The sequence below is a fragment of the Nicotiana tabacum genome, chromosome 13, assembly GCF_000715075.1.
Source record: "Nicotiana tabacum cultivar K326 chromosome 13, ASM71507v2, whole genome shotgun sequence".
In the NCBI taxonomy this organism is placed as follows: domain Eukaryota; kingdom Viridiplantae; phylum Streptophyta; class Magnoliopsida; order Solanales; family Solanaceae; genus Nicotiana; species Nicotiana tabacum.
Window position 1 is genome coordinate 57,939,920 of NC_134092.1, and position 27,231 is coordinate 57,967,150.

General features: G+C 37.4%; 1 protein-coding gene across 3 annotated transcripts in view; it reads right to left on the bottom strand.

Annotated features, from left to right (window-relative positions):
• LOC107772126 (DNA topoisomerase 3-alpha) overlaps positions 1–27,231 on the bottom strand; it is a 55,457-nt gene that overhangs the window by 17,533 nt on the left and 10,693 nt on the right. Inside the window, exons 9-19 of one of the 3 annotated variants that reach the window (XR_001644988.2) lie at positions 22,895–23,074; positions 22,604–22,732; positions 20,843–20,917; positions 16,242–16,331; positions 15,971–16,075; positions 14,501–14,535; positions 9,738–9,867; positions 3,281–3,333; positions 3,111–3,210; positions 2,430–2,468; positions 1,516–1,829 (exon numbers count right to left, since the gene is read on the bottom strand). Coding sequence is in view for 2 of the 3 variants with exons in the window: in XM_016591611.2 (XP_016447097.1) it covers positions 2,430–2,468; positions 3,111–3,210; positions 3,281–3,333; positions 9,738–9,867; positions 14,501–14,535; positions 15,971–16,075; positions 16,242–16,331; positions 20,843–20,917; positions 22,604–22,732; positions 22,895–23,074 (936 nt within the window). In the remaining variant the exon portion in view is untranslated. The remainder of the gene's footprint in view (positions 1–1,515; positions 1,830–2,429; positions 2,469–3,110; positions 3,211–3,280; positions 3,334–9,737; positions 9,868–14,500; positions 14,536–15,970; positions 16,076–16,241; positions 16,332–20,842; positions 20,918–22,603; positions 22,733–22,894; positions 23,075–27,231) is intronic. The other 2 variants (XM_016591611.2, XM_016591612.2) reach the window with 2 other exon arrangements.

Here is a 27,231-nt window from a genome sequence, read left to right on the forward strand (position 1 = left end):
ATTCAGTTCACGAAAACAAACTAGGATATAGCTTCTTCAAAGCAAAAAATGATGGGTGCCCCAACTGTCTATGCCACTATATTATTTCTTGGTTGACATCCTTATTTCCTCCAAAAAAGACAAGACAAAGTTTTGAGTTCCATCAATCCAATATAAATCATCATGCAATCAACCACTGCCAATCCTCTTCCTTGTTTGAAGATCCTGAAAAACACAATGATCAGGGAAGAACTCAACACTACAGCTTAGTTTTTTTTGGTGATGCCGCTAACAGATAACAGGCTAACAAGAAACTCAGGTACATGGAGAATGTATGATAATGTAATAAGGCAACAGAACATGTTCTAGAGACAAGAGTTAGGGAGCCATTGGCTATTTTGACATAATCCCCTTAGGGACTAGGAGAGTAATTTTGAAAGCATTTAGAGGAGCCTGTCATGTGTCTATTCGCACCGGAATCAATAATCGAAGAATTAAGGTGAGCATTAAAGGCAATCCCTGACTACACATAGTTGGAACTGGCAACATTAGAATGGTGAAGATGCTGAACTTCGTCTGAAAACAAAGATTCTCTAGAGGCAGTTTCTCCGGATGTTTCCACATTTTCTGCAATATTAGCATGACCCCTTAATGGACCTGCACGCTTTCCTTCACAACCTCTAGTTGGTCTACCGTATAGTTTCCAGCAAGTCTCTTTTGTGTGCCTTGGCTTTCCACAATAATCACATTGCATGTGATCTTTATCAGAAGTGATTGCCCTAGGTTGCTCATGAGACCCAGTTAACCCGGATTTCTCCGTTGGTGCTGAATAAAGCATGACCCCTTGTCGGCTCTTTCTTGTCGAACATAAGAGTATGCATCCTCAAGAGAAGGAAAAGGAACTTTACCGAGAACTTAAACCCGGATTTGATCATATTCTTGGTTCAAACCGGGCAGAAAATCATAGACCTTTCCTTTTCAACCAATTGTTGAAAGAGAACTGCATCATTGGTACACTTTGCTTGGAGATCCTGATATTAATCAATCTTTTGCCATAACCCACTTAACTCGGAATAATAATATGTGATAGTCTACTCACCTTGCTTAGTCGCATGAACTTTATTTCGAATCTCAAAGATCTAGGCGTCATTTCCATTACGAGAGTAAGTGCGCCTAGCCGAATTCCAGGTCTTTTCCGCAGTATCAAGCAATAAATATTGCTTAGAGATTCGAGGGTGCACAATGTTCAAAATCCATGTCATAACAAGGGAATTATAAGAATCCCATTAACCATAGTTAAGGTCGGTCACCGCAGGTGCTTTCTTTTCTCCACTAATATAACCATGCAACTTTCTAGACTTAATAAAAAATAGACAAGATCTTGACCAAACAAGATATGTACTAGCCTCATCCAATTTAACAGCACTAATGTGAGACAGAGAATTATTATTTGTTTTTGTATTACTCATAGTTTGAAAAAGTAATAATCCTTAAAATCAAAAATCGAATAGGGATATTCAGAAATAAAGAAATAACCTTTCAGAGATAGAATCAGCTTGATCTCGCCAGAAAAACTCACTGAAAAAATCCTGTCTGGTCGAAATCTGCCAAAACTAGAACTTGGATGAAGGGTTGGAATAGGCCTGCGGCCCGAGATCTGGAATAAAATTCCGAAAAAAATTCACCGAAAAGATGTAGATCTCGCCTGAAAAGTAGTTGCCACACCGGAAACTCGTAAGGAGTTTGTGTTGCGGGTAGCCACCAAGAGAGAGAAAACTCGACCTCTTTGATAAAAACGGAACTCCTGTGCTGCAAGGGAGATCACTTACCTCGAAAAGGCAGCAATGACTCTGATACCATGAAAATTTCAAGAAAAAGAATGAAACTTCTTGTATTTCGGTATGTTTTTACATCCAATGAGCACTAGTATTGATACAGAGGCTCCTATGGCTAATTTAAGAAAGGAAATCAATTACAGTTATTACACAAATCAATTAGAATAAAATCTCCTAGAATAGAATAAAATCTCCTAAAAATAAGTTTCCTACAATCAAGCTAGTCAACAATTACATTTGGTTTGTCAGTTGCATTTGTCAGACAGATCTAGCTGTGCATATTTATGAAGGCTGACCTAGTGCTTACAAAAATTATGAGAGTTTAGTTGATATGAAGCCTTTTCACACTTATACTCAATTGACTTCATAGTTCATACTAAAGTTTCAATCTTAATGTCTCATAGATCTTGATAGGTTGCCTTGCAATTCTTGCAAGGGAAGTACCAGCAGTTCAGGCAGAGAACCAGCTAGACTGTAAGTAGCTAGAATTCATCAAACAATGAATGATGATTACAATCTACATTTGCAGGTTTTATCTGTTTTGGAATTAAAGGCTCTCAAGAAATTGTGCAACATTTCTTCATTTTTGAACAGAAGTACAGGAAAAGCACCTACTTGTGGGTAACCCAAGCAACCAACCATAAAGTTACCATCCTGCATTAAGGTAAAATTTTATCAGAAAACCTTGCATAAAAATAGGAAAAATCCAATCAGAAAATGGAAAATAGTTGATTATAGAAATGCAAATCGGACATTGTTAAGCATGCAGCCGTCTAATATATCCCAATTTAGCCAATAGATGATTTCACAAAACAGACAGGCTCTTGATGTAGTGATATCTACACTAACATGCTGGTCTTCAAAAGGAAAACTTTAGGCCTGGTGCTTTAGTGATGGCCCTCAGGGGCGGATTTAGCGTAACTCCTACGGGTTCAATTGAACCCATAACTTTTGACGCAGTGCATAAATATATGTATAAACATTTACTAAAATTGCAACAACATGTGGATATGAACCCATAACTTTAAAAATATAACAGGTTCAATATTAAGAATCTTAAAGGCTGAACCCATAGAGTTTAAGTCTTGGATCCGCCTCTGATGGCCCTTATGAAGAGAATGCTGATGGACTCAAGTTAATGGTATCCTAGTTCTATGAATAATCATCAAACTTCTTCTCAGAAATTAATCTGTTGTCTCCCATTAAAGGACACATGCTGAATGAAAGAGGCACAATGGAGCTGGAGGTGGAGAAGAGACCCCAAAAAATAAGAAAGAAAGTAATTGTAAGCATTACCGGTTTTTGTCTGAGTACCATATCTGACTCTAGACAAAGTCCACATCTCCGCACGACATCTCCAACTGCTTGTTGCTCGCCACCGCTGGATCTATTTGATCTGCAGAGCCACAATTCTCAAGCAATGAAAAGGATGATCCCGGCGTCAGCAAAGCAAGCAAAAGATGTACCTTTCAAAGAAGATAGCCATGGCTTCAAAGAGTTTTCCTTTGTTTGCCCTGGCCTGCAAAAAAGTTTCTCTAAGTACATAAAAAGTAAAACGAAGTACCTTGAACCTAAGGTACATGAAGCACTGTGTCTCATTCTGATTATTATATCTTAGCATAGGCATCCCTTTGTCCTGTAACAAATAAGAGGTGGAACCTCTTTTCAAGCAAAAATCTAGCTATAATTTTTTTAAGATCTAAGCACTTCTGCCTTATGCCAAAATTCTTTTGGTAGGACCACATGCTGAAGATTTTAGTAAACAGTATGATCACCATTACTAACAACATAATCTTTGGAAATCAGGTAAAGACACAATTTGATGAGATATTGGATTCAAGCCTTGCTGTATTAGCAATAAGTACCTCACATCCTTGTGGAAAGATGGTATGCAAACTACGTTAGAGGCCATAGTTGTCAACAGAACTCTCCCTTCTCTAACAACTTGAGCTAATGAAGTAGACATATATAATCAAACTAGAGAAATAACATGCAGGGACCAATTTAATGGCAAGTTAGCAAACAAGTATTTTCTATAACTCATGAAATATGCAGCCATTTTATTTTGCTAGGGGGATGGAAACAAGGACCCAGTATTCTGCAAATTCATTTATACAACAGCAACTGACAGCATTTATCCAACGTGTAAGACAGCAACTTGACACCAAATAGTGTAAAAGGGAAATAATCACTTCCTCAAGCATAAATTGACATGCTTGTAATGGTTTGTGTCATGCAACTTTTAGCTAGGACGTTGGAAAGCCTACGAATACCCAAACCCTTAGCTTTATGAAGAATCTTTGGACGGGAGAGACTCAAAGAGCAAGTTCTATACCAAAGCCCTTGGATTAATCCACAAAATAAGAAGATTGGAAAGTCTTCTACCTAAACTTCTGTTAAGTAATTAGTCATGTATAGTGTCCCACATCGGGAAGTAGATACCTATTATTATGTAATCATTGTATATAAATAGGGCGTTGTACAACACTTTAGATAATTAATAGTATTTTCTCCCCTGCTTTCTCACATGGTATCAGAGCATCGGTGAGGAGATCGTTGTGCGTCATTCCAGCGAAATCCGAGAAGAACTCAGTCACCGTGCGATTTTCTGTTTACCTAAGTGACTATTTGCGTCAAAGTCACTAATTATCAGTGTTGTGCGAAATCCAACACCACCTGAAGGTTCCCAAGAGAGAGGCGACCAAGCCTCAGAAAGATTCTCCTGAAAAAGCCCACTCACGCGCACCCACGCGCCTGTCGGAGAGTTGCCGCCGCCGGCGCGTCAGTCCCATGCGTTGGCGCGTGAGGACTGTTCCGGCCAGAATTTGAAAAAGTTTCTTTTGGACAGTGTCATCGCCTTGCAATTCCGAGCCTACCCATCCAATTTAAACCAAATTCCGACCATTTTATATTTTTCCGGCGTGAACAGTGATTTCCAGAAAATTTTCTGATTTTTCTGGCGTTAATAGTAATTTGCATAAGGGTTTCCGATTTTTCCGGCATGAACATTATGATGTCATTCGTATTAGAAGCCTTTGACTCACAATCCGTTGGATCCAATGCATTGAATCCAATCCAGATGATTTCTTTACCGGATTATATTGAGTTCCTTCAGTACAAAGCATGTAAACAGACATCTTCAGGGATAGCCTCTGTTATTCAAACAGATAGTAGCGTGACTTGTGTCTCCCAATCTTCAACCTCTAAGTTTTGGGTCATTGATTCAGGTGCATCTGATCATATTTCTGGTAACAACTTGTCCTGTTACCGATTCACCAGATTTATTACATAAACGGTTGGGACGTCCCAGTTTGTCAAAACTTCAGAAAATGGTACCTGGTTTATCTCACTTGTCCACTCTAGAGTGTGAGTCATGTCAGCTCGGTAAGCATACCCGCTCTCATTTCCCTCGATGTTTTGATAATCGAGCAGAGTCACCTTTTACTTTAGTCCATCCAGATGTTTGGGGTCCTAGTCGGGTCAGTTCAACCTTAGGATTCCGCTACTTTGTCAGTTTCATTGATGATTATTCTAGGTGCATTTGGATATTTTTGATGAAAAATCAATCTGAGTTGTTTTCCATTTTCCACACCTTCCACGCTGAAATTTAAAATCAATTTGGGGTTTCTATCCGCACATTTCGTAGTGATAATGCCCTAGAGCATTTGTCTTCCCCATTTCAGCAGTTTATGAACTCTCATGGGATTATTCATCAAACATCTTGTTTGTACACATCTCAACAAAATGGGGTAGCTGAAAGAAAGAATAGACATCTTATTGAAACTGCTCGTACCTTACTCATACAATCTCATGTTCCGTTGCGTTTTTGGGGGATGCAGTTCTTACATCTTGCTATCTTATTAATCGTATGTTATCTTCAGCTATCCAGAATCAAGTTCCATTCTCTGTCCTGTTTCCCCACTTACCTTTGTTCTCTCTTCCACCCCGTGTCTTTGGAAGCACGTGTTTTGTTCATAACCTTACTTCAGGAAAAGATAAGTTAGCTACTCGTGCTCTCAAGTGTTTATTTCTGGGTTACTCGAGAACGCAAAAGGGGTATCGATGCTATTCTCCTGACCTCCAGCGGTACCTTATGTCCGCTGATGTTACCTTCTTTGAAACCCAATCATACTTCACAGGTCCAGGTAATCAACTTAGATATTTCTGAGGTGCTACCAGTTTCATCTTTAGGAGATTCAGTCACTATCTCCCATTCATCATCCTCTACAACTTCAGCTCCAGTTGCAGCTCCACCGCATATAGCTCCAGTTCCACCACCTATTCCAGTTCAACCTTCTGCAGCTCCACCACTCTTGACTTATCATCGTCGTCCACGTCCAGCATCAGGCCCAGGTGATTCACGTCCTGCATCAGATTCTGCACCTACTGCGGACTTGTCTCCTCTTAGTCAACCAATTGCACTCTGCAAAGGTGTACGATCCACACTTAATCCTAATCCTCATTATGTCGGTTTAAGTTATCATCGTCTGTCATCACCTCATTATGCTTTTATATCATCTTTGTCCACTGTTTCTATCCCTAAGTCTACAGGTGAGGCATTATCTCATCCAGGATGGCGACAGGCTATGATTGACGAGATGTCTGCTTTACATGTGAGTGGCACTTGGGAGCATGTTAATCTTCCTTCAGGTAAGTCTACTATTGGTTGTCGCTGGGTTTATGCAGTCAAAGTCGACCCAAATGGCCAGGTTGATCGGCTTAAGGCTCGTCTTGTTGCAAAAGGATACACTCAAATTTTTGGGCTTGATTGTAGTGACACTTTTTCTCCCGTGGCTAAAGTAGCATTTGTTCGTCTCTTTTTGTCCATGGTTGTTGTACGTCATTGGCCTCTTTATCAGTTAGATATTAAGAATGTTTTTCTCTACGGTGATCTTGAGGAAGAAGTTAATATGGAGCAACCACCTGGTTTTGTTGCTCATTGAGGGTCTAGTGATCTTGTATGTCGATTGTGTAGGTCACTATATGGTTTGAAACAGTCCCCTCGAGCTTGGTTTGGCAAGTTCAGCACAGTTATTCAGGAGTTCGGCATGACTCGTAGTGAAGCTGATCACTCTGTGTTTTATCGGCATTCTGCTCCTACTCTGTGTATTTATCTGGTGGTTTATGTTGATGATATTACTGGCAATGATCAGGATGGTATTACTAATCTGAAGCAGCATCTCTTTCAGCACTTCCAGACTAAGGATCTGGGCAGATTGAAGTATTTTCTAGGTATTGAGGTCGCTCAGTCTAGCTCGGGTATTGTTATTTCACAGCGGAAGTATGCCTTAGACATTCTTGAGGAGACTGAAATGATGGGCTGCAGACCTGTTGACACTCCTAGGGATCTGAATGATAAGCCTCTGCCTGGACAGGGGGAGCCTCTTAGAGATCGTACGAGATATAAGAGGTTGGTTGGCAAATTGAATTACCTCACAGTGACAAAACCTGACATTTCTTTTTCGGTGAGTGTTGTAAGTCAGTTTATGGATTCTCCCTGTGATAGTCACTGAGATACAGTTGTTCGTATTCTTCGGTATATAAAGTCAGCTCCAGGGAAAGGATTACTATTTGAGGATCGAGGCCACGAGCAGATTGTTGGGTACACAAATGCTGATTGGGCAGGATCACCTTCTGATAGACGTTCTACGTCTAGATATTGTGTTCTAGTAGAAGGTAATTTGGTCTCTTGGAAGAGCAAGAAACAAAATGTAGTTGCTCGATCTAGCGCCGAAGCCGAATATCGGGCCATGGCTATGCAACGTGTGAGCTAGTTTGGGTCAAGCAGTTGCTCAAGGAGTTGAAGTTCGGAGAAATCAGCAAGATAGAACTGGTGTGTGATAATCAAGCTGCTATTCATATTGCGTCAAATTCGGTGTTCCATGAGAGGACTAAACACATTGAGATCGACTGTCACTTTGTTAGAGAAAAAATTACCCTCAAGAGATATGGTTATAAAGTTTGTAAAGTCGAATGATCAGCTAGCAGATATTTTCACTAAGTCTCTTACTGATTCTTGTATTAGTTACATCTGTAACAAGCTCGGTACATATGATTTATATGCACCGGCTTGAGGGGTAGTGTTAAGTAGTTGGTCATGTATAGTGTCCCACATCAGGAAGTAGATACCTATTATTATGTAATCACTGTATATAAATAGGGCGTTGTACAACACTTTAGATAATTAATAATATTTTCTCCCGTTCTTTCTCACAACTTCCTTAAGATTATTGAAGCGCATGAATTGTAATGCTTATTTCTTTGGTTTTGTTTAGGCTTAACCATGATTCTTGGCTAAGCTCTAAACAAAGATTGCTATAAAACCTCATGTCTACATAAATATATTCTTGATTTCTTGCATATTTAATCTTGAGTTTTTATGTTATTTGTTTGGTTTGATTGCATATACAAGGTTAGGACTAGGCCAATTTCAGCCCTTGTAACCATATTCGCGTGAGCCTTACTGCATTTTAGTGCAACAGGAAAGGTCAACTAAGTTAAGCTCGTTAGATGGTGGGAAGAATTGAGATTCATGGCTAATAAAAGTTGCAGAGATGAGGATGCTGAGATGGATGTGTGGTCATAGTAGGAGGTATAGGATTAAGTAACTTAATGTTGAAAGTAGTTACTAGTTTGAATATGCATTATTAGCAATTGTTTGGCTTAGTCAGGTCATAATTTCATTAGCAATCCTAGCTCCGTTTTTTAGTGGGATCGATATTGGACACACCTCTACATTATATTTGTGACAACTTCTTACACCTTATAGAGTATTCGCCGGGCATTACTAATTTGTCAAAAGATAGTTTTAATACCTTGTGAAAGAATATGAGCATCCAACCAAAATCTTAAACAATGAGAGGAGGACTTCAAGACCATTACAAAACCATTTTCGATAACTTTGTACTCTCTAACACCATTTTGCTTCTTGGACTTCCCTTGACCATGATTTTGAGTGACAAAGGGCACAGAGGGAAAGCAAGTAACCAGTGCTCTTCACAAAATGTTGCAATTCAGGGTGTTAAATTTAGCCTATATCAATATATCCTGCCCAACCCAAGTCTAGGTGTGGCTAGGCATATATTTATTGGCGGGTCAATTTCGGCATAAGCCAAATTAACCCATCTAAAAGCTTGGGCCAAATTGGGTTAACCTATCATGCCCGAATTGAACCATAAGAGAACTTGTCAAAACATTGAAAATAAAATTATCAATGTTTGTTTAGCTAAATATAGTCTTGAGAACTCAAAAAGCTTTTGGTACTATGATTTGACAATTAAACAAATTATAAAAGAACAAACAAAGAAATAAAACAAATTGGATTATGATCCATCCTTTAGCCTAAATTAACTCGCCCTTCTTAACCCAAGCAAATTTTGGGCGGATTATTAACACAATCCATTAATCAACTTAACTTGCTTCAACCTGCCAAATTTAGCCCAACCTGCTCATTTGAAACCCCTAGCAGCAATAATTTACGACCTGTCAAGCCTCACAACTGTGGGAAACAACCTTAGCCAACGCAACAGGTCCATCTACTACAAATGCTAGCATCAAAGAAAAGATAATGTTTACTACCCTTTCATAGAGTAACAAAATCATGCCCTAAGACAAGTAGATGCACTCAGAGGAAAACCTATACTTTAGGCTTTGTCATCTATTAATGCATTTCAAGTAAAATATGGAATAAAAGAATTCATTCAGAGGGAAGTCGAAACCTTCTAAAATGCTAGTTTTCGACATCTCTACTTTGTGCCACGATATCAACAAAGTCCCATTGTCTTAAGAGATGAATCTTGACAAAGTAGCATGCTCTTTTCAAAAAGAGACGTAATTCCATTGCTCCAAAATGAACTTTTAAGTTTAGTATCGAAAGAAAATCTTGAAAATCATTTGTGTTGCTGAATTTTGTTATTTACTTACATCTAAAAAACAAGCTTTCATCTGCTGCAAGCAAGTTTCTAGAACCTCTGTCTTTCTCTTGGTCCCCATGCTAACAGCTTTCATATCACATTCCATCATAGCACGGAGATATGGTTTCCATAGTTCATAACTGTAATAGAAAAAGAAAAGAATAAAAGGTTGCAAGTTACCTAAATGTTGTAAGCCAGTACTAATGTAGTAAAAAATGTTAGCACATATGCAACAACATAATCATGCTTAAAAAGAAAACGTGAAGATTTCTAACATGAACAAATGTTTAATCAAAACATAAAGCTAATATAGTGGGAAATATACCATCAATTTGTTAGTTCAGATAACATTTTTGAAAAGAAATATGCTCATTGAATAGTTTGTGCAATAATGTGTTGAGGTTTTAATGCTGCTACTATTCAAGTTGGAAAGGAAGTTGAAAAACTTGATAGATATAAAAGAGCTCACCAAACCACAAACTTTAAAACGCTCACCCGGCCACATATCAATTCTATTGTGGGTTTTTAACACTTCTAATGTTGTGGTTCTAATTCAAAAGCCTAATGAATGAAACATTTAGATAACTTGCGAAGTTTTTCTCCAGATCACATAAAAGAGTTTGGGGTAAGAAAGGGAGAACGTCCTAATCAATTGAATCACCTTTTTATCGCGACATGCATCATCTCAACCAATCAATGCCCAATGTTTTTTAGAGCGTGAAGCGGAAAAAAAAGACAAGGGCACGAAAATTCAATTAAATTAACTGAAAAAAAAAAAAAGAAATAGAATAATATAAAAAATCAATTAAATTAACAAAGTGAAGAAAAACAGAGCACCTAGAAAAAACAATAGAGCATATGTAAAAAATACCAAGAGAAGAAGACAAATAAGTAAATAAATTCAATTAATTAAAAAAACTGAAAAGGGGAATAGAAATAATTTAAAATTTCAATTACTAAATTAACAAAGTAAAAAAAAAAAGACACAGTGATCCACACATCATCAGCAGCAGAAGAAGAAGAAGAACAAGAGGGGGAGCATAAAGCCACAACCATAGTTGCAGTCGCACAAGAAAGTCACTTGAGAAATATTTTGGTACAAGTTTAGATTTCTTTTTTTCTTAAAAAGTCCAGTTTTTTCTTCCTCGCTGCACACGCTTCTTGCTTCTTAGGCAGAAGCGAGCGCTTCACTAAACCTGATTCGCCTCAACTCTCTTAAGCACAACAGAGGCCACGTTGCTTTGCTTCCCGCTTAAAGCGCTGACGCGCTCGATATCCGCACCAATGTTAATGCCTACCTTAATTGTTACCTTACGTCTGATGAAATACAATCTGCATTAGCAAACCACAACTCAACAGACTGGGATTAGTCAGAATTAGTTAGATTGATTCTTTCCAGTAATTAGGTGGTCGGAATATTTTCTTTCCTATTTTATCACTTGTACGTTCACTATCAAACCAAGTAGCTTGAGCGAATAATCAAGCTGAGTTTCATTAAATTTTCTCTTCCTCGTCTTATTTTACATGGTATCAAAGCTCTTGTGTAAAAACTCTTATTGTGCAATCACCGGCAACATTAGGAAGGAGGAAAACTTCATCGTCGTGCTGTTTTTAGTGACCAGAGAAGTCGTCCGACTCAACTTTAATTTTTGGCAATGTTGTGTGAAAACCAAGACTACCACTAGGCTCGTAACTACTGTCATATATGCCTCCACGCACCGTCAAAATCTAGAGTTTTTTCGGTGACGCGTCAGCACAAGTCTGTTGTGTGTGCGGTTGTCTCTGACAAGATCTCCTTGAACTTCTTTTGTGGTCTCGTCTCCTCATTCCGCCCCTACCCGTCCAAGTTTATGAAGATTCCGATCACAGACTAGGGTTCCAACGAGGCTTAAATAACTTTTCTGGTCATTTTTCACTTTTCCGGCAACTTTGCAAAGGCTGGTTTCTGATCCTTGGGGTTGCCTAGACATTACGTGGTCAACCACCCTATTTTTGGCCACTTTCAATAACTTTTCTAAGCTTTTTCGGTGTTTTCACTCAATTCTCATCACCAGAACCCTATTTTGGTATTGTTAGACCATTGTTTAGCCAAATTTGCACAATACAGACCTATCTCCACTATTTTTTTTAGCACTGACCAGCTCGACTAGGACTTTGGAGTTCCTTACCAGATTCTAAGAATATTCCTGCGACATTTCCAGCAAGTTTCAAATTCAACAACAGTGACCATGATCTTTTGGCAACGATATTCAAATTTTTCATTATTTGAGTTGATTTGGCAGTTTCCTAGGATTTGAGAAATTTGGTTGCGCCAAAATCAAATCCAATATGTTGAATGGTTGGATGATTTCTTTCCCTAATTATATTGAAATCCTTCAGCAAAAAAAACGTAAGGAGACATCCTCTAAGATAGCTCCTATCATTCTAATAAGTAATAGTGCGACAAATGTCTCTCAGTCTTCGGGTCATTGATTCAAGTGCATCACATCACATTTCTGGTAATAAATCTCTTCTGATAAATCTCTTTTCTCTAGTTCTTATTCTCAATCTTATCAAACAGTCACAATGGTTAATGGATCGCAAACCATGGCTATTGGAATAGGTCAAGCTAGCCCACTTCCTTCCTTCACTTCAATTCAGTTCTTGGTTGTTCTTTTAATCTCATATGCATTAGCCGTTTATCCTAAACACTGAACTACTCAATAATATTCTTCAATAACTTTGTTGTTATACAAGAATGCAGTACATGACGGATCACTGGGAGCGAGCGTAAATCATATGGACTTTATTACATTATCCTTCTGAATCGTTCATAGCTTCTCCTCCCTCCACAATTGTTCAGTTATTGATTCACTTGATCTATTACATAGACAGTTGGAACATCCTAGTTTGTAAAAACTTCAAAAAGTATTTGTCTCTCGTGTCAACTAATGAAAGTATACTTGCTTCCCTTTCCCTCAATATATTGATAATTAGGCAGAATCTCCTTTCACTTTAGTTCATTCCGATGTTTAGGCCCTAATCGGGTTAGTTCTACCTAGAGATTCCACTAAATTGTTAGTCTCATTGATGATTATTCCAAGTGAAATTGGATATTGTTGATGAAAAATTGATTACAGTTGTTTTCTAGATTATAGAATTCCACGCTGAAATCCAAAATCGATATTTTTATCCGCAGGGATTATGCACCAAGAGATTTATCTTCTCCATTTCAGCAGTTCATGAATTCTTATGGATCATTCATCATACATCTTATCCTTACACATCTCAAAATAATGTAGTTGAGAAGAAGAATAGCCATCCCGTTGAGATTGCATATACCCTACTCATACAATCCCATGTTCCATTGCATTTTTTAGGGATGAAGTTCTCCCATCTTGTTGTCTTATTAGTTGTATGCCTTCCTCAGGTATCCAGAAACAAGTCCCACACTCTATTTTATTCTTTCCTACCACTTCTCCTTCTCGAATCCCTACCAAATTCAAAATGCCCACCACCCAACCTCTCTCTTCTTAACATTACGAGCGGCTTAGCCATAAATTCAGACACCAATCTCCTCTCAACGTCTCCCCATGTCCTATTTCGCCCCCTCATCCACCCTCCCAGTCATCTCCTCCCTCCTTCCCCACACTATCAGCACCTTTAACCAGTATTTCAAAGCTGAACTCTAGAGTTAGCCAAACCCTGAAATTGAAATCCCCCCCCCCCTCCCCCCCCCCCCCAAAAACCATGAACATGGAATCTCCCTCCTTCACAAGCACCCTAACCATGCCCATATCCGCCAAATTACAATATACAACCACAAAATCTCCACAAACATCTCCAATTGTTCTACAAAGCTCATAGCATCAGAAGTGTGCCAGCAGGCCAACCACATTCCACATTCACGACTGATGTTTCTTCTCTTCATGTCTGAAATTGGAAAACTGAAGATAATTTTCTCCCATCCATCTTGTTCCATCGCCCAAGACACGCAAGGCTTCCTCTTCAGTGACAAATCGAAAGAGAAAAGAAGAATCACCCATAGCTAATACTTTCAACCCCGTCAACACTTCCCGAGCCTCCGTTGCCCAGTCAGTGACTAGCCCCATCGAGCCCAACGTAGTTTCAAATTTACCAACCAAGTGGATCTGAAGAAACTCCTTCTTGCCACAACGTGTGATCTCGAGACAATCTTAAAGTGGGTTCGCGCCCATTCCCCTCCCTTCTACAAGCCCCTTCTAAAGTCAGCGCTGGCCACACTAAAGCCTTCTTGTACAATTGGAGTTTATGTTTCCTTGCCTCTAAAGAGAAGAAGGAGTCACTCTCTCTCTAGCCATCCCGATGAATTTGAGTTGTCAAGAAAAATTCAGTTGTAGGCGAGAAAAATCATCTGACTTTTGAGAACATGAGACGCTTTCAGAGTTGGTTGACCTTTTCTCATCAAAGTTAGGGTCGATAGAAGTCCTCTGTTTTGTGTTTTGGGAGATGCTTTGCACCTATGGAGGCAGCATTAATTTTAACATCTATTTTGAGTAACCGTTAGATAGGGCTTTAGACCATATGTGTCACTTCTTTTACAAACATTAAGGAATAGTCCTCATGGATACTATTCTATCAATGGGATACATTAAGGACCAAAATGATCCAACCCTCATACATTAAGGGCCATTTTGGTCATTTTCTCTAATATGACGACCAACTGCACAATAATCAGAAAAGAATAAGATAGACAGCATAAAGATGACATCGAGATAAGAGTACAAGATAAACAAGTTAACTCTGAATACTCACCCCATATCATCATATCCCATAACTAGCGCCTCCCCCTGGATTTAAGAAAACTCCTTGTGAATAGATTAATTAAAAAGTGAAGAAGATGCAAAGGAAACTGCATTTGAAATAGCTGAGAAGAGAACAAATCAAGGCTATAATGGAAAAAGATTACAAACATATTGAAAGCTAAAAATAACAATTTATTTTCTCATGAGGAAAAGAAAAGGGACAAGGAGAGAGGCGACGTTCTTGATAAGGAAAAATGTTTTTTTTCATTATCTGTAATAAGAACCACTGCTGAATCGAAAGCCTTCACATCATGTCATTGGTTTATTTGAGAGATCGGAAAGAAAGTTTTATCCGTGCATCATAGCAGCAACATAACATTTTGAGCATCAGAGTCAAACCAGAAACAGTTTTTTCCAGCCACCAGGGCCTACTTCCTGTAACTTTCCCATTTTGAGAAACCAGAGTCATAATGTGGCAGAGAACAAAGTTAAAACCAACATTCTACAAATATACAGAAACAGCAGCACATGACAAAAGGAGAAACAACTCGAGAGGAACTTCTTGTTACACATGATGTAACATTCAAAGTCAAAGAATTTGTCAAGTCTGCTTGACTACAAGTATTGTGTTTAACCATGAAGCAGCAAATAGGTGAATGCCTTCAGCTCTCAAGCACTTTCACCTCCAATAAAGATACTAGGGGAGATGTATAATTCGATAGGTAAAAATGAGGCTTCCAGAAAATGAAAAGATTTAGGTAAAGACCAAGAAGATCTAATGGTAAATTACCACGAATGGAAACAAGTCAGCTTGTAGAGGAAGAAGTATTTGGTGGTCACCAGACTAACAATTGATTAGAAAGAATTCCGATAAAATGTATACTACAAAACTTGGATGGTGACATGCACATGAATATAGTTTGTGAAACTCCAGTTATGCTTTGTGATAACATGCTATTTTGTATTTCAAACGGGCAAAGAATAATGTCGTTGTATACCACATTGTACTGAAACAGGCACCTGCAGCATGTAATTCAAACCTCTAATGCAAAACCAGTAAGGGGTTGATCATTTCTTTACCAGTGCAATTTAAGGGAGGAGTGGTACCAGTAAAAGTAGGAACACAATGACACGTACTGAATACATGATTGCTGCTGAATGAGAAAGCTGAATATCCAAAATTTGACACTCTTCTTACTATGGACGCTAAATGTCATCTACTTCCACCAATTGATACTTCTATAGAAGCTCTCATAAAAGGAAGGGCAAAGTTCTTCAAGAAAACACTGAAGGAGAAACATGCAATTACCCTATTTAATGTATCCATTATCCGATGTAAATCTTACTATGCTTATACCAAATTTTCATTTCCAAGCAAAGCAATATATGCAAATGTGAAAAAAGGAAATGGAAGAAGGAATAAAGAAAAAGAAGAAATACGCATAAGATAATAAATAATCTGACTGAATAAAGATATTACTAGTTTAGTTGGCGAGAACCGAGTGCTCGAGTCTTTAATTGCATAAAATCGATCAAGTAGTTTCTTTATATGGTCATGCATTGTTGCATCAGTTCCAATGCCAGCCTATTAGAAAAACCAATAAGGAAATAGATGAAAATCCCTGTGATCATTACCTGGGAGACCTATAAAACTGAAGGTCAGACACATGAGGAGACACTGTTTATCACGAAAATATGGTTAGAGCTTTTTGAACCAAAAAATAAAAAAACTAGCATCACAGAACCCATACCTTGTCCATACAACCCAATAGATCAGCCTCACTTAAAAGGGGAGGAGGTCTAGTAACTCCTGAATCAAGGGTCAAACTTGTTGGTATAAACTGCACTTTACAACAGCAAACAGGTATGTGTTCAAGCATCTTGCAGGAAGACAACAGAAGATAATCCACAAAACAAAATAAGTCAATTCTTCACATATCCTCTTCTTTTTCTAGAATGCATGTTTATTATCTGATGCAAGTAGGGAAAATTTCTAATATGATCTCTCAACAAGGAAGGTTGTATTTGCAAATATGATCGAAATATAGAGCATTATGATGCTGGCAGAAATGGATTGTCACAATGAAATCAAAGATAGAAAAGGAAATGATTCGGGAGACGAACAATTGTACTACCACAGAAGATCTAGAGATGAATGTCCAGAAATAAAAAAAGGAAAAGCTACACGCCCATCTTATCAAGAACTATAGTAAATCAATGCATCCACCAGAAATTGATTCCACATGCAGCATCTGTCCTAGCTAATTGACCATCATAACTCAGTTAATTGGTGAAAGAAACGGCCACGAGGCTTTTGGTTGCTTCAGCTGGTTGAATTATCAAGCATGCATACTGTGAGCTGTAACACTACGAGAATTCCAGGATGCACGATATATACACAACAGAGTTTGAAAGAGAGAAAAATGTACTCCCTCCATTTCAATTTATGTGACACACTTTCCTTATTAGTCTATTCCAAAAAGAATGAGACATTTCTACATTTAAAAATAACATTTTATACTTTTTGTTTTACCTATTTTACCCTTAATGAGAAATTTGTATAGCCACACAAATTATTTGACCCACAAAGTTTTTACCCTTTAACTTTTTACGATCACAAGTTTCAAAAGTCTTCTTTTTTTTTCTTAAACCCCGTGCCGAGTCAAGCTACATCCGAGGGAGTAATTCTTTTTAAATATGAGATCAATTCATTCTAGCATTCAAGCTATGTAGAAATGTTCCCTTACAAGAAAGAGCTATACGGCAAATTAAAGATAAAATTCAGCAAGCTGCAATATCAATAATGGATAGTCAGTCCCTAGATAAAATATTTCGGGGGTCATTCCCACAGCTTCACAGTAGCAACTGTTGATTGGCTTAATTATTAGGAAAGATTAGATTCTGATTGAGAAAGATTTTGATTGATTGTAAATTGATTGTAATTTATTTCCCTTCCTAAAATAGTCATAGGACCTAGTGTATAAATATATTTGCATAGGGATGTAAGAAACATACAGAAATACAAGAAACTTTTTCTTTCTCTCAAAAGCTACATGGTATCAGAGCCATTGTTGCCTTTTTGAGGTGAGTTATCTCCCTCGCAGCACTAGGGTTTCGTTTTTATCAAAGAGGTCGAGTTTCCTCTCTCTTGGTGATTGTCTGCAACACAAACTCCTTGTGGTCAGTTTTTTTGGAATTTTCTTGAACACTACTAGTATTCTTTTGTCTTGTGCAACTACTCTTGGTCGGGACTTGCAACAGTTTAATGTGAAAAATGCATTTCATCATGGAGACTTAGAAGAAGAGGTATATACGGAGATTCCTCCTGGATTTGATACTGCACAAAGTCAAGGAAAGGTATACAGATTGAAGAAAGCCTTGTACGGACTGAAGTAATCCCCAAGAGCTTGGTTTGACAGATACTGCAAAGCAATAATCTCCTTCGCATACCAACAAAGCAATGTTGATCACACCCTCTTCATAAGACATCAAATGGGTAAACTCACTCTTCTCATAGTTTATGTTGATGACATAATAATGACAGGAGATGACCCGATTGAAGAAGTTTTTGGCACACGAATTTGAGATCAAGGATCTAGGAAAACTGCAGTACTTCTTGGGAATTGAGGTTGTTAGATCAAAATGAGGAATCGTTATTTCTCAAAGGAAGTATATTTTGGATCTCTTGAAAGAAACGGGTATGACATGTTACAAACCAGCAGAATCGCCCATTGAAAATAATCACAAGTTACAACAGGAGTTGGAGAACCGGTTAATAAGGACAGATATTAGAGGTTGGTTGGAAGACACATTTATATCTCTCATACTAGACCTGGCATAGCATATTCGGTCGGCTTTGTGAGTCAGTTCATGCATGATCCTCGAGATCTTCATATGCAAGCTGTCTTTCACATTTTGCGGTATCTAAAGTCTGCTCCAGGCAAAGGTCAGCTTTTCTCCAAACAAGGTCACCTTCAAGGAGAAGCCTATACAGATGCGGATTGGGCTGGATCTTTAGATGATAGAAGATCTACATCTCGTTACTGTACACTCGTAGGAGGGAATTTGGTCACTTGGAAAAGCAAGAAGCAAATTGTAGTTGCTAGATCAAGTGCGGAAGCAAAATATAGAACTATGGCTTAGGGTGTCTGTGAACTTTTTGGTTACTAAAACTACTAGAGTAATTGAGACTGTCTGGAAAGTGGAAACTTTTCTTATATTGTGACAACAAGGCTGCCATCAACATAACTCATAATCCAGTCCAGCATGACCGAACAAGGCATGTTGAAATTGATCGATATTTCATCAAAGAAAAAGTTACGAGTGGTGTCTTGAGCTTGTTTCATATGTCACCAGAAAAACAGCTAGCTGATGTGTTTACCAAGGGTCTCAACAAACGGACTTTTCATACACTGGTTTGCAAGTTGGGCATGTGTGACATCTTTGCACCAACTTAAGGGGGAGTGTTGATTGGCTTAATTATTAGGAAAGATTTGATTCTGAATGAATTTGATTTTTATTCTGATTGATTGTAATTTATCTACCTTCCTAAAATAGTCATAGGACCTAGTGTATAAATACATATGCTTAGGGATGTAAGAAACATACAGAAATACAAGAAGCCTTTTCTTCTTCTCAAAATCTACACAAACATCATTTTCAACATAAAGGCAAAAAAGTTTTGCTTTTTGAAGCTGGTTTATTGAAGGTACAGACTATCCTAACAGAAAAACAAGAAGATGAAATGAACCATGTAAAATTGGGCCATTCGGCAAATCAGAAATTGCTTACGCAAAAGAAAGCTAAAAGTGATCCTCAATGCTACGAAAACTCTGAAGCTATCTTACTGGACTTTGGACTTGTAAATTACAGAATTGTTGTTCAAGCTAAAGCTACAAGTTAGCGCTGGTCTTCAAACTGTTGTTGCATCTCAAACTAAAATATTTGATCTTAAATGGATACTGAGCCAACTAAAAGTAAAATGAAGAGAATTTTTAATTTCAGTAGCACAACATGATGTAATTAACTTTTGAGGTAAGATGGGAATTAAAAGGAAAACCCAAGAAAAAGATGTAAAAGATTAAAAAAAAAAATAACAAGCTCCAAGTGGACATGATCTAATTATTTTTGGCTCTTTTCGAGCACGTGTATTATGTACTTGTATAGACCATTTGATGCATTTAGTAGCGGGAACCCCTTTATAGCTGGTGCATACTCTTGGATAATTAATGAATACTGGGCTATAACCTCTTTGCCAACATACGCGCTGATCATCGAAGAAGGAACTGCTGATAGGCCTTTGCTAACCCCACCACTGCCTCCACTTTCATCTTCCCACACTATTCCCCCTCTACCACCTAACTATCCCCCTTGAGCTACCTTTTGTCCTCCTCAGCGACCAACCTCAGTCAATTCAAAGTTGAGGGCAGAGCCGCTGAATCTGTTAACTTATTGACCTTTCCCCTCTTCAAGTCCTGGCAGATTCAACCTGCCCAGTCTAGACTTACATCATCGAATTTAAATTTGCTGCATAAACTAGATGAGCAATTTAATATTAAGACAGTCAAGAGATAACTGCAGAGACACATACAAATGGGAGGAATAATGTTCATTTCCAAGAGGCTGCATTGAAAACCTTGAAAAGTAAATCAAAAAAAAAGTAACTAGATGACAGTAGCTGGGGGCGCCCTCTTTGTTTGGATTAGCTTTCACAGTTTTGGTCTATGTTGCTCAGATCCTTAAAAATGTTTCCGAATATGTCGAATCCTCCAAAAGTTATTCGTTTTCGGAGGATCTAACATGGGTCTGGCGGCATTTTTGGAAGATCCGAACAACATAGGATTTGGTGGCTTCCTAAATCGTGCCTTCATAATAGCCCACTTTCATTGTTAGTGATATCCTTAGAGAAAAGGGAAGGGGTAAGATAAGGGATCTAGAGGGGGGAATAGGATGTAAGAAGTTGTTTAAGAAAATTTTGTAACATCTAGCAACCAACCACTGCTAGAAGTAATAAAGGGAAGAAGAGTGCCAAAGGACTCATGCATCTTAAGAGGAATCTGAATTCTCGAGTCTGAATATGAAAAAGCATATCAAGATTTCATGTGAAATCAGTTGTCAGCCCCACAACCACAGGCTCATTCTCTAATTTTTAGTTCATAAACTTGAAGTTTCCTAAATATACTTAGAAATGGGTTGAAATAATAAAGCTTATCATCATAGCGCAGGTGATAATCAAAATACTGCAAAGAAAATCACCAAAAAGTGCATGCTTAGCCTCACCGTTGCATAATTGCAATGTCAGTAACAAAATAATTACTTGGTGATTAGATAGAAACAAAGAGTACGAACGAACCTGTTGACCAAAAGTGTACGTGGGGATCACTGAACCTCCCCATGATTCAAATCGGTACACGTCAAGGTAGTTTTTCTGTGAACATAGATAAAATGACAATTCATTACAAATAGCCAAATTACGATCGTAGTTGCACAAGTCCTCTACATGTTTCTCACTTTCTTGTTTGAGTGAAGAAATTACATCCTTGAGTTAGGGTGCGAAAAGAATTTTATAAAGAAGAAGAGGTAATTAACATCCTCCAGGTATTGGTATCTAAGTAGATGTTTCAAGTCTATCCTCATAGTAAAAATTGGTCCAGTTTAAGAAAACAAAAGAAATTATGAAAAGAAAAAGGCTAAAGAAGAGAATGAATGGAAAGCATTCAAAAATCAAATAAAAACAATATTAGCAGTTGGAGGTTTCTTCTTCCTCCATTATCGATATATCAAACATGTATCCTGAAACAAAATCCTTTTCCTCAAGATCCAATTAAATAGAAATAGAGAACGAAATAACTAGAAAGGCTACTAGAATCCCCCTCTTCTAGAAGGATCATATACAAATCTATTCATTTTACCTGTATTCAGACCAAAAACTGACATAGATGTTATGGGTAAAAATATTTTTTACTGAATTTTGTTCACATCTTAGATCTATAAATTGACTCATCTCCATAAAGGAGGCAAATGAAACCAAGGTTTCATGTTCGGTTTTGAATCAGAGACGTTAACACTAATGGATAAATATGAGCAAAGCTAACCTCAGAGGTTGAAGCAACACATTAAACGTCCTTTTGATCAACTATCATTAAAAGGACCCTAAGCTATAGCACCAAAACAGCCTCTCCAGCCTACCGCCAGGAGCATTAAATAGGGATCTCACAGTTTGGAACCTGATAAGTGAAATAGTGAGGAAAACACCAGCAGGGTGGCAAAAAAGGGCAAATGTCCATAGGGGAAAGAAAGCTTTCATCAAGAGCAAACTGTCAATATACCGACTTATTGAACCGTCAAGTGTAACTGAAAAATTGTAGACTTCAAATAAACATCTCATAGGGCCCATATAATGGGATAAAAAGTTTAATACACACCTTATCCCCCCAAACTTGCACGGAAATCCTTTTTACACAGCTTTTTCGTTGTAGGCATCCTTTTACTCATTTTATTTATAGAAAAACCCCAACTAAAAGCCCAATGGCTTTGCTGCAACAGTTTGTACTTAAAAAGGAAGACCTAATTCCATAACAACCCAAGGCCGTGGCCTAGTAGTCAATGAAATAGGTTGAGAACCTTGAGGTCTCAGGTTCAAATCCCAGCAGAGGCAAAAACACTAGGTGATTTCTTCCCATCTGTCCAAGCTTTAGTAGATAGAGTTACCTGGTACCTATGAGTAGCCGAGGTGTGCGCAAGCTGGCCCGGACACCATGGTTATAAAAAATCAAAATTGATCCACAAATAACTTGTATCCCAAAAAGACTAGCTTTATCTGAATTCTGAAGAAGCATAAAGCACTAAAAGAATATACTTGTTTAGGTTTTAAATCTTTTTTTTGACAAGTGTTTTTAAGTTTTAAATCTTAGCTTGAGACTTTAATCACTTTAAACAAAATTAGAACTAAGAAAGCAATTTAGAAGCAGTATCATACTATAATTTCACTTTATTCTGCTCGTGGCAGCACACTGTCAACCTCATCAAAGAACAAAAATGGCACGCTGTAAGAGCATGCGCCAGCAGTCGGACAGAATGCATACAGAAGCTATTATTGCAATAGGAAACTTACTGCAAGTATCACTCTCCCACATGCAAAAAAGGATTCACCAGCAATATCAATCTCAACTGTAGTTTCAGCCCCAACAGCAGGTTTAGAAACACAGGCCAAGAAATGGCGAACAACCAACTCATACACTCTCTGCACAAGAACAAATGTCAGTTGTAGAAAAGGAGTTCAACATAGGCCTCAAGGGGAAGTCATTTCCCCTTGAGTTGGATGAATAGTGTCAACATAGGCCTCAAGGGGAAGTCTTATCTAAATTGACACCAACTAAGAATTAGTGTCAGGTCCAGTACTAACATGGTGGTCCTGGCTCCACCTAGATTCTCCAGCAGAAAATTTGGTTGGATGAATAGGTGGATGGGCTTTGTCATCATGCCCACCTCCACTAGGGTTTCTCCATAGTCCTGATTGAGGGTCTAGTAGGCGCTGCGCATATGAACCCCATACAGGATGACCACCTTGTTCTTGCACCATTGTCTGTGTATATAAAAAGAATCAACTGTGTAATTTCATTAATGATACATAAAATGACTGTATTCTAACAATCAAGCAACTCAGTCAAAACAGATCACAGAACCTTAGTAGCCATTCTGGTTGCCTGAATATTACAATTAAGCAGCATGGGCATTCTGGTCAGCTGACACAGCTGAATTCCACGCTTTAATTGTTACTAAATTTTCTCAGCTCAATTGTTACCAGCGATTTAATTTTAAATCATATAACAACAACTTCCTACCTTTTTCCTGAATTTGCTGAGGTATTCTCTGCTATGTCATGGGTACAGGCAATAAGGTCATTATGGCTTGGCTAAGTTGTTACTCCCTCTTTTCCACTTTGTTTGACACTATTTCTAATTAGTCTGTTTCAAAAAGAATGGTACATTTTTATATCTCCGTAATGAGAAGCTTTCATAGTCACACAAATGATATGACATGTTTAAGACCACAAGTTCCAAAAGTCTTATAGCCACACAAATGATATGGCATGTGTAAGACCACAAGTTTTAAACGTCTTCCTTTCTTTCTTAAATTTCGTGCTAAGTCAAATTATGCCAAACAAATTGAAACAGAGGGAGCAATTGTTTTGAGAACTTCTCCTTATATGTTACAAGTTATGTATGAGTTATTAAGCTTAGAGATTAAGAGCCCAAGTACCTTAATACTTGTCCCTCTCTACAAGTCCAGTTACTATCTTTGGAACTGTATGTCTTGAAAAACAATAGTTTGTTGGAACGAAAATTGTTCTGATTTTCAAAACAAAACGGGATTTGCTGTAAAACAACAGTTTTCTTTTTGGAAAAAGAAAAAGAAAAAAACAAAGCCAATTCTCAGCACACACCCAGAAACCATTCTCACATACAAAATCTGAACACATTCTGGAAAAAAAAAATGCAGAACAAAAACAAAAGAAAATTATTTTCTAATTCAAATTCATAGTAAATTTGCTTTTGGCTTCTAAGAGCTATTTAAAAAGTTCTGGTGTTTTAGTTAGCAGGCCTCAATGAGCCCTCAACTTAACCCTACCAATTGGCCTAATTTAACTATCTTAGTTTCATTTTTGGTTAATTATGTCTAGTTTACTAGTTAGGTTTTTCCACAACCCCAAATGCTTCTGTATTACTCCATTGGAGAAAAATTAGATTTTTAAGGAAACTCATATATGCTCTTTCATTACCCAAACTGAAACCGGAGCATGGGACTTATTTGTCTTCTACAAGTACTTCCTCAATCTAAAAGGAAAGTTATTATTTGTGGAGTTTTTTTTACTACATTTTGTTGAAACGTTTTTACATAGTTTTACTTATAATAGATTGTTATATAGTACGTTTATGTACTTCCTGGATATGCAAATTTATTCCAAAAAATTACAAAATTAAAAATTAGATGCATTGGCCCTCGTGCTCAGAACCTTGCCATTCTTCTTACGATAGAGAGAGTATTAAGTTTGTCAAAAAGATTAACGTTATCTCATGTTTTAACACAATTCAATTTCAATAATTGAACTTTAACTCATATTCTACTAATACTTGTCGCGAGTATGAGTATTGGGTTGGATGCTCTCAGCTTGTTCAGCTGATTCAGGTTAATCCAATTTGTCAAAATATTTGAAAGCACAAAACTATTGCCAAATCAGAAAAGTTGGTTTTACTCAATCTTTTGCAGTCCAGTTTTTAATTCCGAGCATCCTGTTGGCGTGGCTCTTGTAGAGGATAAGATGCGGGAGGCGAGACTAAAATGGTTCGGAAATGTAAAGAGGAGAGCATTGATGCTCCGGTGAGGAGGTGTGAGAGGCTGGGCCAACGGAGAGGTAGAGGCAGGCCGAAGAAGTATTGGGGTGAGGTGATTAGGCGAGATATGGCGTTGCTCTAGCTGGCTGAGGATATGACCATAGATAGGAAGATGTGGAGGTTGAGAATAAAGGTAGAGGGTTAGGTAACCGAGTGTTGTCCTTGTTTGTCACAGTAGCTTTGATACAACTCTTAGTGTACTTCGGGTACTTCTTTTTATCCCTAGATTGCTGTTATTACTTATTGCTGCCTTGTTTCGATTTTCTGTTTGCATTTCTTAGTGTTAGTTTTGTATTTTCGCTTTGGTTGTCATATTGGTTTGCTTGTTATTGCCCCTTCCCTTTTTCCTCCCTGAGCCGGGGGTCTTCCGGAAACATACTATCTGCCTTTTTAAAGGCAGGGGTAAGGTATGCGTACACTCTACCCTCCCCAGAATAAAAATAAAAAGGTAAAATGGTCACTTATTGTGGACCAGAGGGAGTATAAAATAAAACTAGTAGAATACAAAGTAAGCAAACGTTAATGTGTGAAAAATACATGTATATAAGAAATATTACACATTATTTATCACTAGTTATTTAAACTATATATTTTTCTTTAAGATAGAAGTATTAAATAATTATCAACAGAATAGCCCCCCCCCCCCCGAACTTAAACGCTAGCAACCCATACAAGTGTGGCACACGCACCGTCACATGAATTTTTTGTCAATGTGGCATTTTTTAGAATAAAATATTTTTTTTTTAATCTTTTTAAGTCCAATTATTATGATCATTTTTTTGGGGCCAAATCTCTAGAAAAAACTTTAAAACGTTATTTTGGCTACAGCTTTATTATTTTGGCTAAAGATAATGATATCCTAGTAAAGTTGTTTTAACAAATGACACTGTTATAATAAATAATCATTCCATGTAAAGAAGTAATAAAAAATACGCAGTTGGAACTCCATTCCTTTGGCTAAAAAGGCAAAAAGTAAAATTCCAACCAAATGTCTAACAAATTTGACCCGAAAAGGAATTAATACATAGTTAACTAAATAGTCATTGCATGAGAAGAAGAAATACACAGTTTTTTTCATTCTTGAAAATACACCACTTGAACTCAATTGCTTTTGTTAAAACATCTTTTTATTTGGCTAAAATAATGGAGTTTCAAAGAATTTGCCCGAAAAAAGAAGAGAAATACAATTGAGATAAAATATCCAATGTATAGTAAGATGAAACAAGGAGAAACAAAGTTGGAACAAATAAATTATTGTATTTGATTATGTGGCAATTAATAGTTGAAAAATACCCCATTTGGAATCTGATTTTTTTTATTTTTTCTCCCTCCCACGCACCTAGAAGATAGTGTATTCACACTCTTTGCCACATCAGTGTCAAGGGAGTTAAGGTTATCAGATTGCCAAGTTTAGGGGGAAATTAGGCTACCCTAAAGTTTAGGTGTGTATTGAATGAAAATCGTCACATGCAGGGGGAGTCCCACTATATTTTGCATAACTAATATCGTAAAGAATAATCGGTATCTTGACTATCTTTCAAATAAATAATATCTTAACTTAAAATAATCAATACAAATTTTCACTATGAAATTAAGTTTTTTACTCGCTCATATGAATATTATATGAAAAAATTTTATTTTTTGCACTTTTTAGATAACAAAAAGATATATATGAGTTTAGAAGGTATTTTTTCTTAATACATATTTATACTAATGAATGGAAAGTAAAGCTAGTAAAATACGAAATTGTTTTTAACAATTAAGAAAAATAAAGTAAAAAACATGTGAAGTTGCAAAATTATATGGAAGCACACCATAAGCAATACGTTCTAAGGTTGAAAAATGAGAATAAGAGAAATGGAAGAAAAATAGTGTAAAAAGTAACACTTAAATATTGGAAAAAGAAAAATAAAAGAGAATTAGAAAAGTTAAATAAGCTTATAATTACACGTGTAATTACCACAAATTCTTACTTACCCCTTCAGAATTGGAGACTGTAATTGCAACCTCCCTCCTCCCTCCCCCCACACTTAATTCCATGCTGACCGTGTAATTATTTGGCCAAACAAACATCTTAAATTGTGTAATTGCACCCAATGGTGGCTTTTCAAAGAGGCTTTTATATACTTTGTAATATGCATTTACTGGTTTTACCTTAACACCCATACACATACTCCCATGCTTATCCCCGAATCCTAAAATTTAGGTGATGACGAACTTCTAGATCCCTACTCATGTCGGGTGCCACACCCGTTCCGAGCAACATAGATGGGACTCATGCTTTTTCATAACTTCTCTCTTCACATACTTATCATGATTTAACAAGTGGCACAGCTTGAATAACATT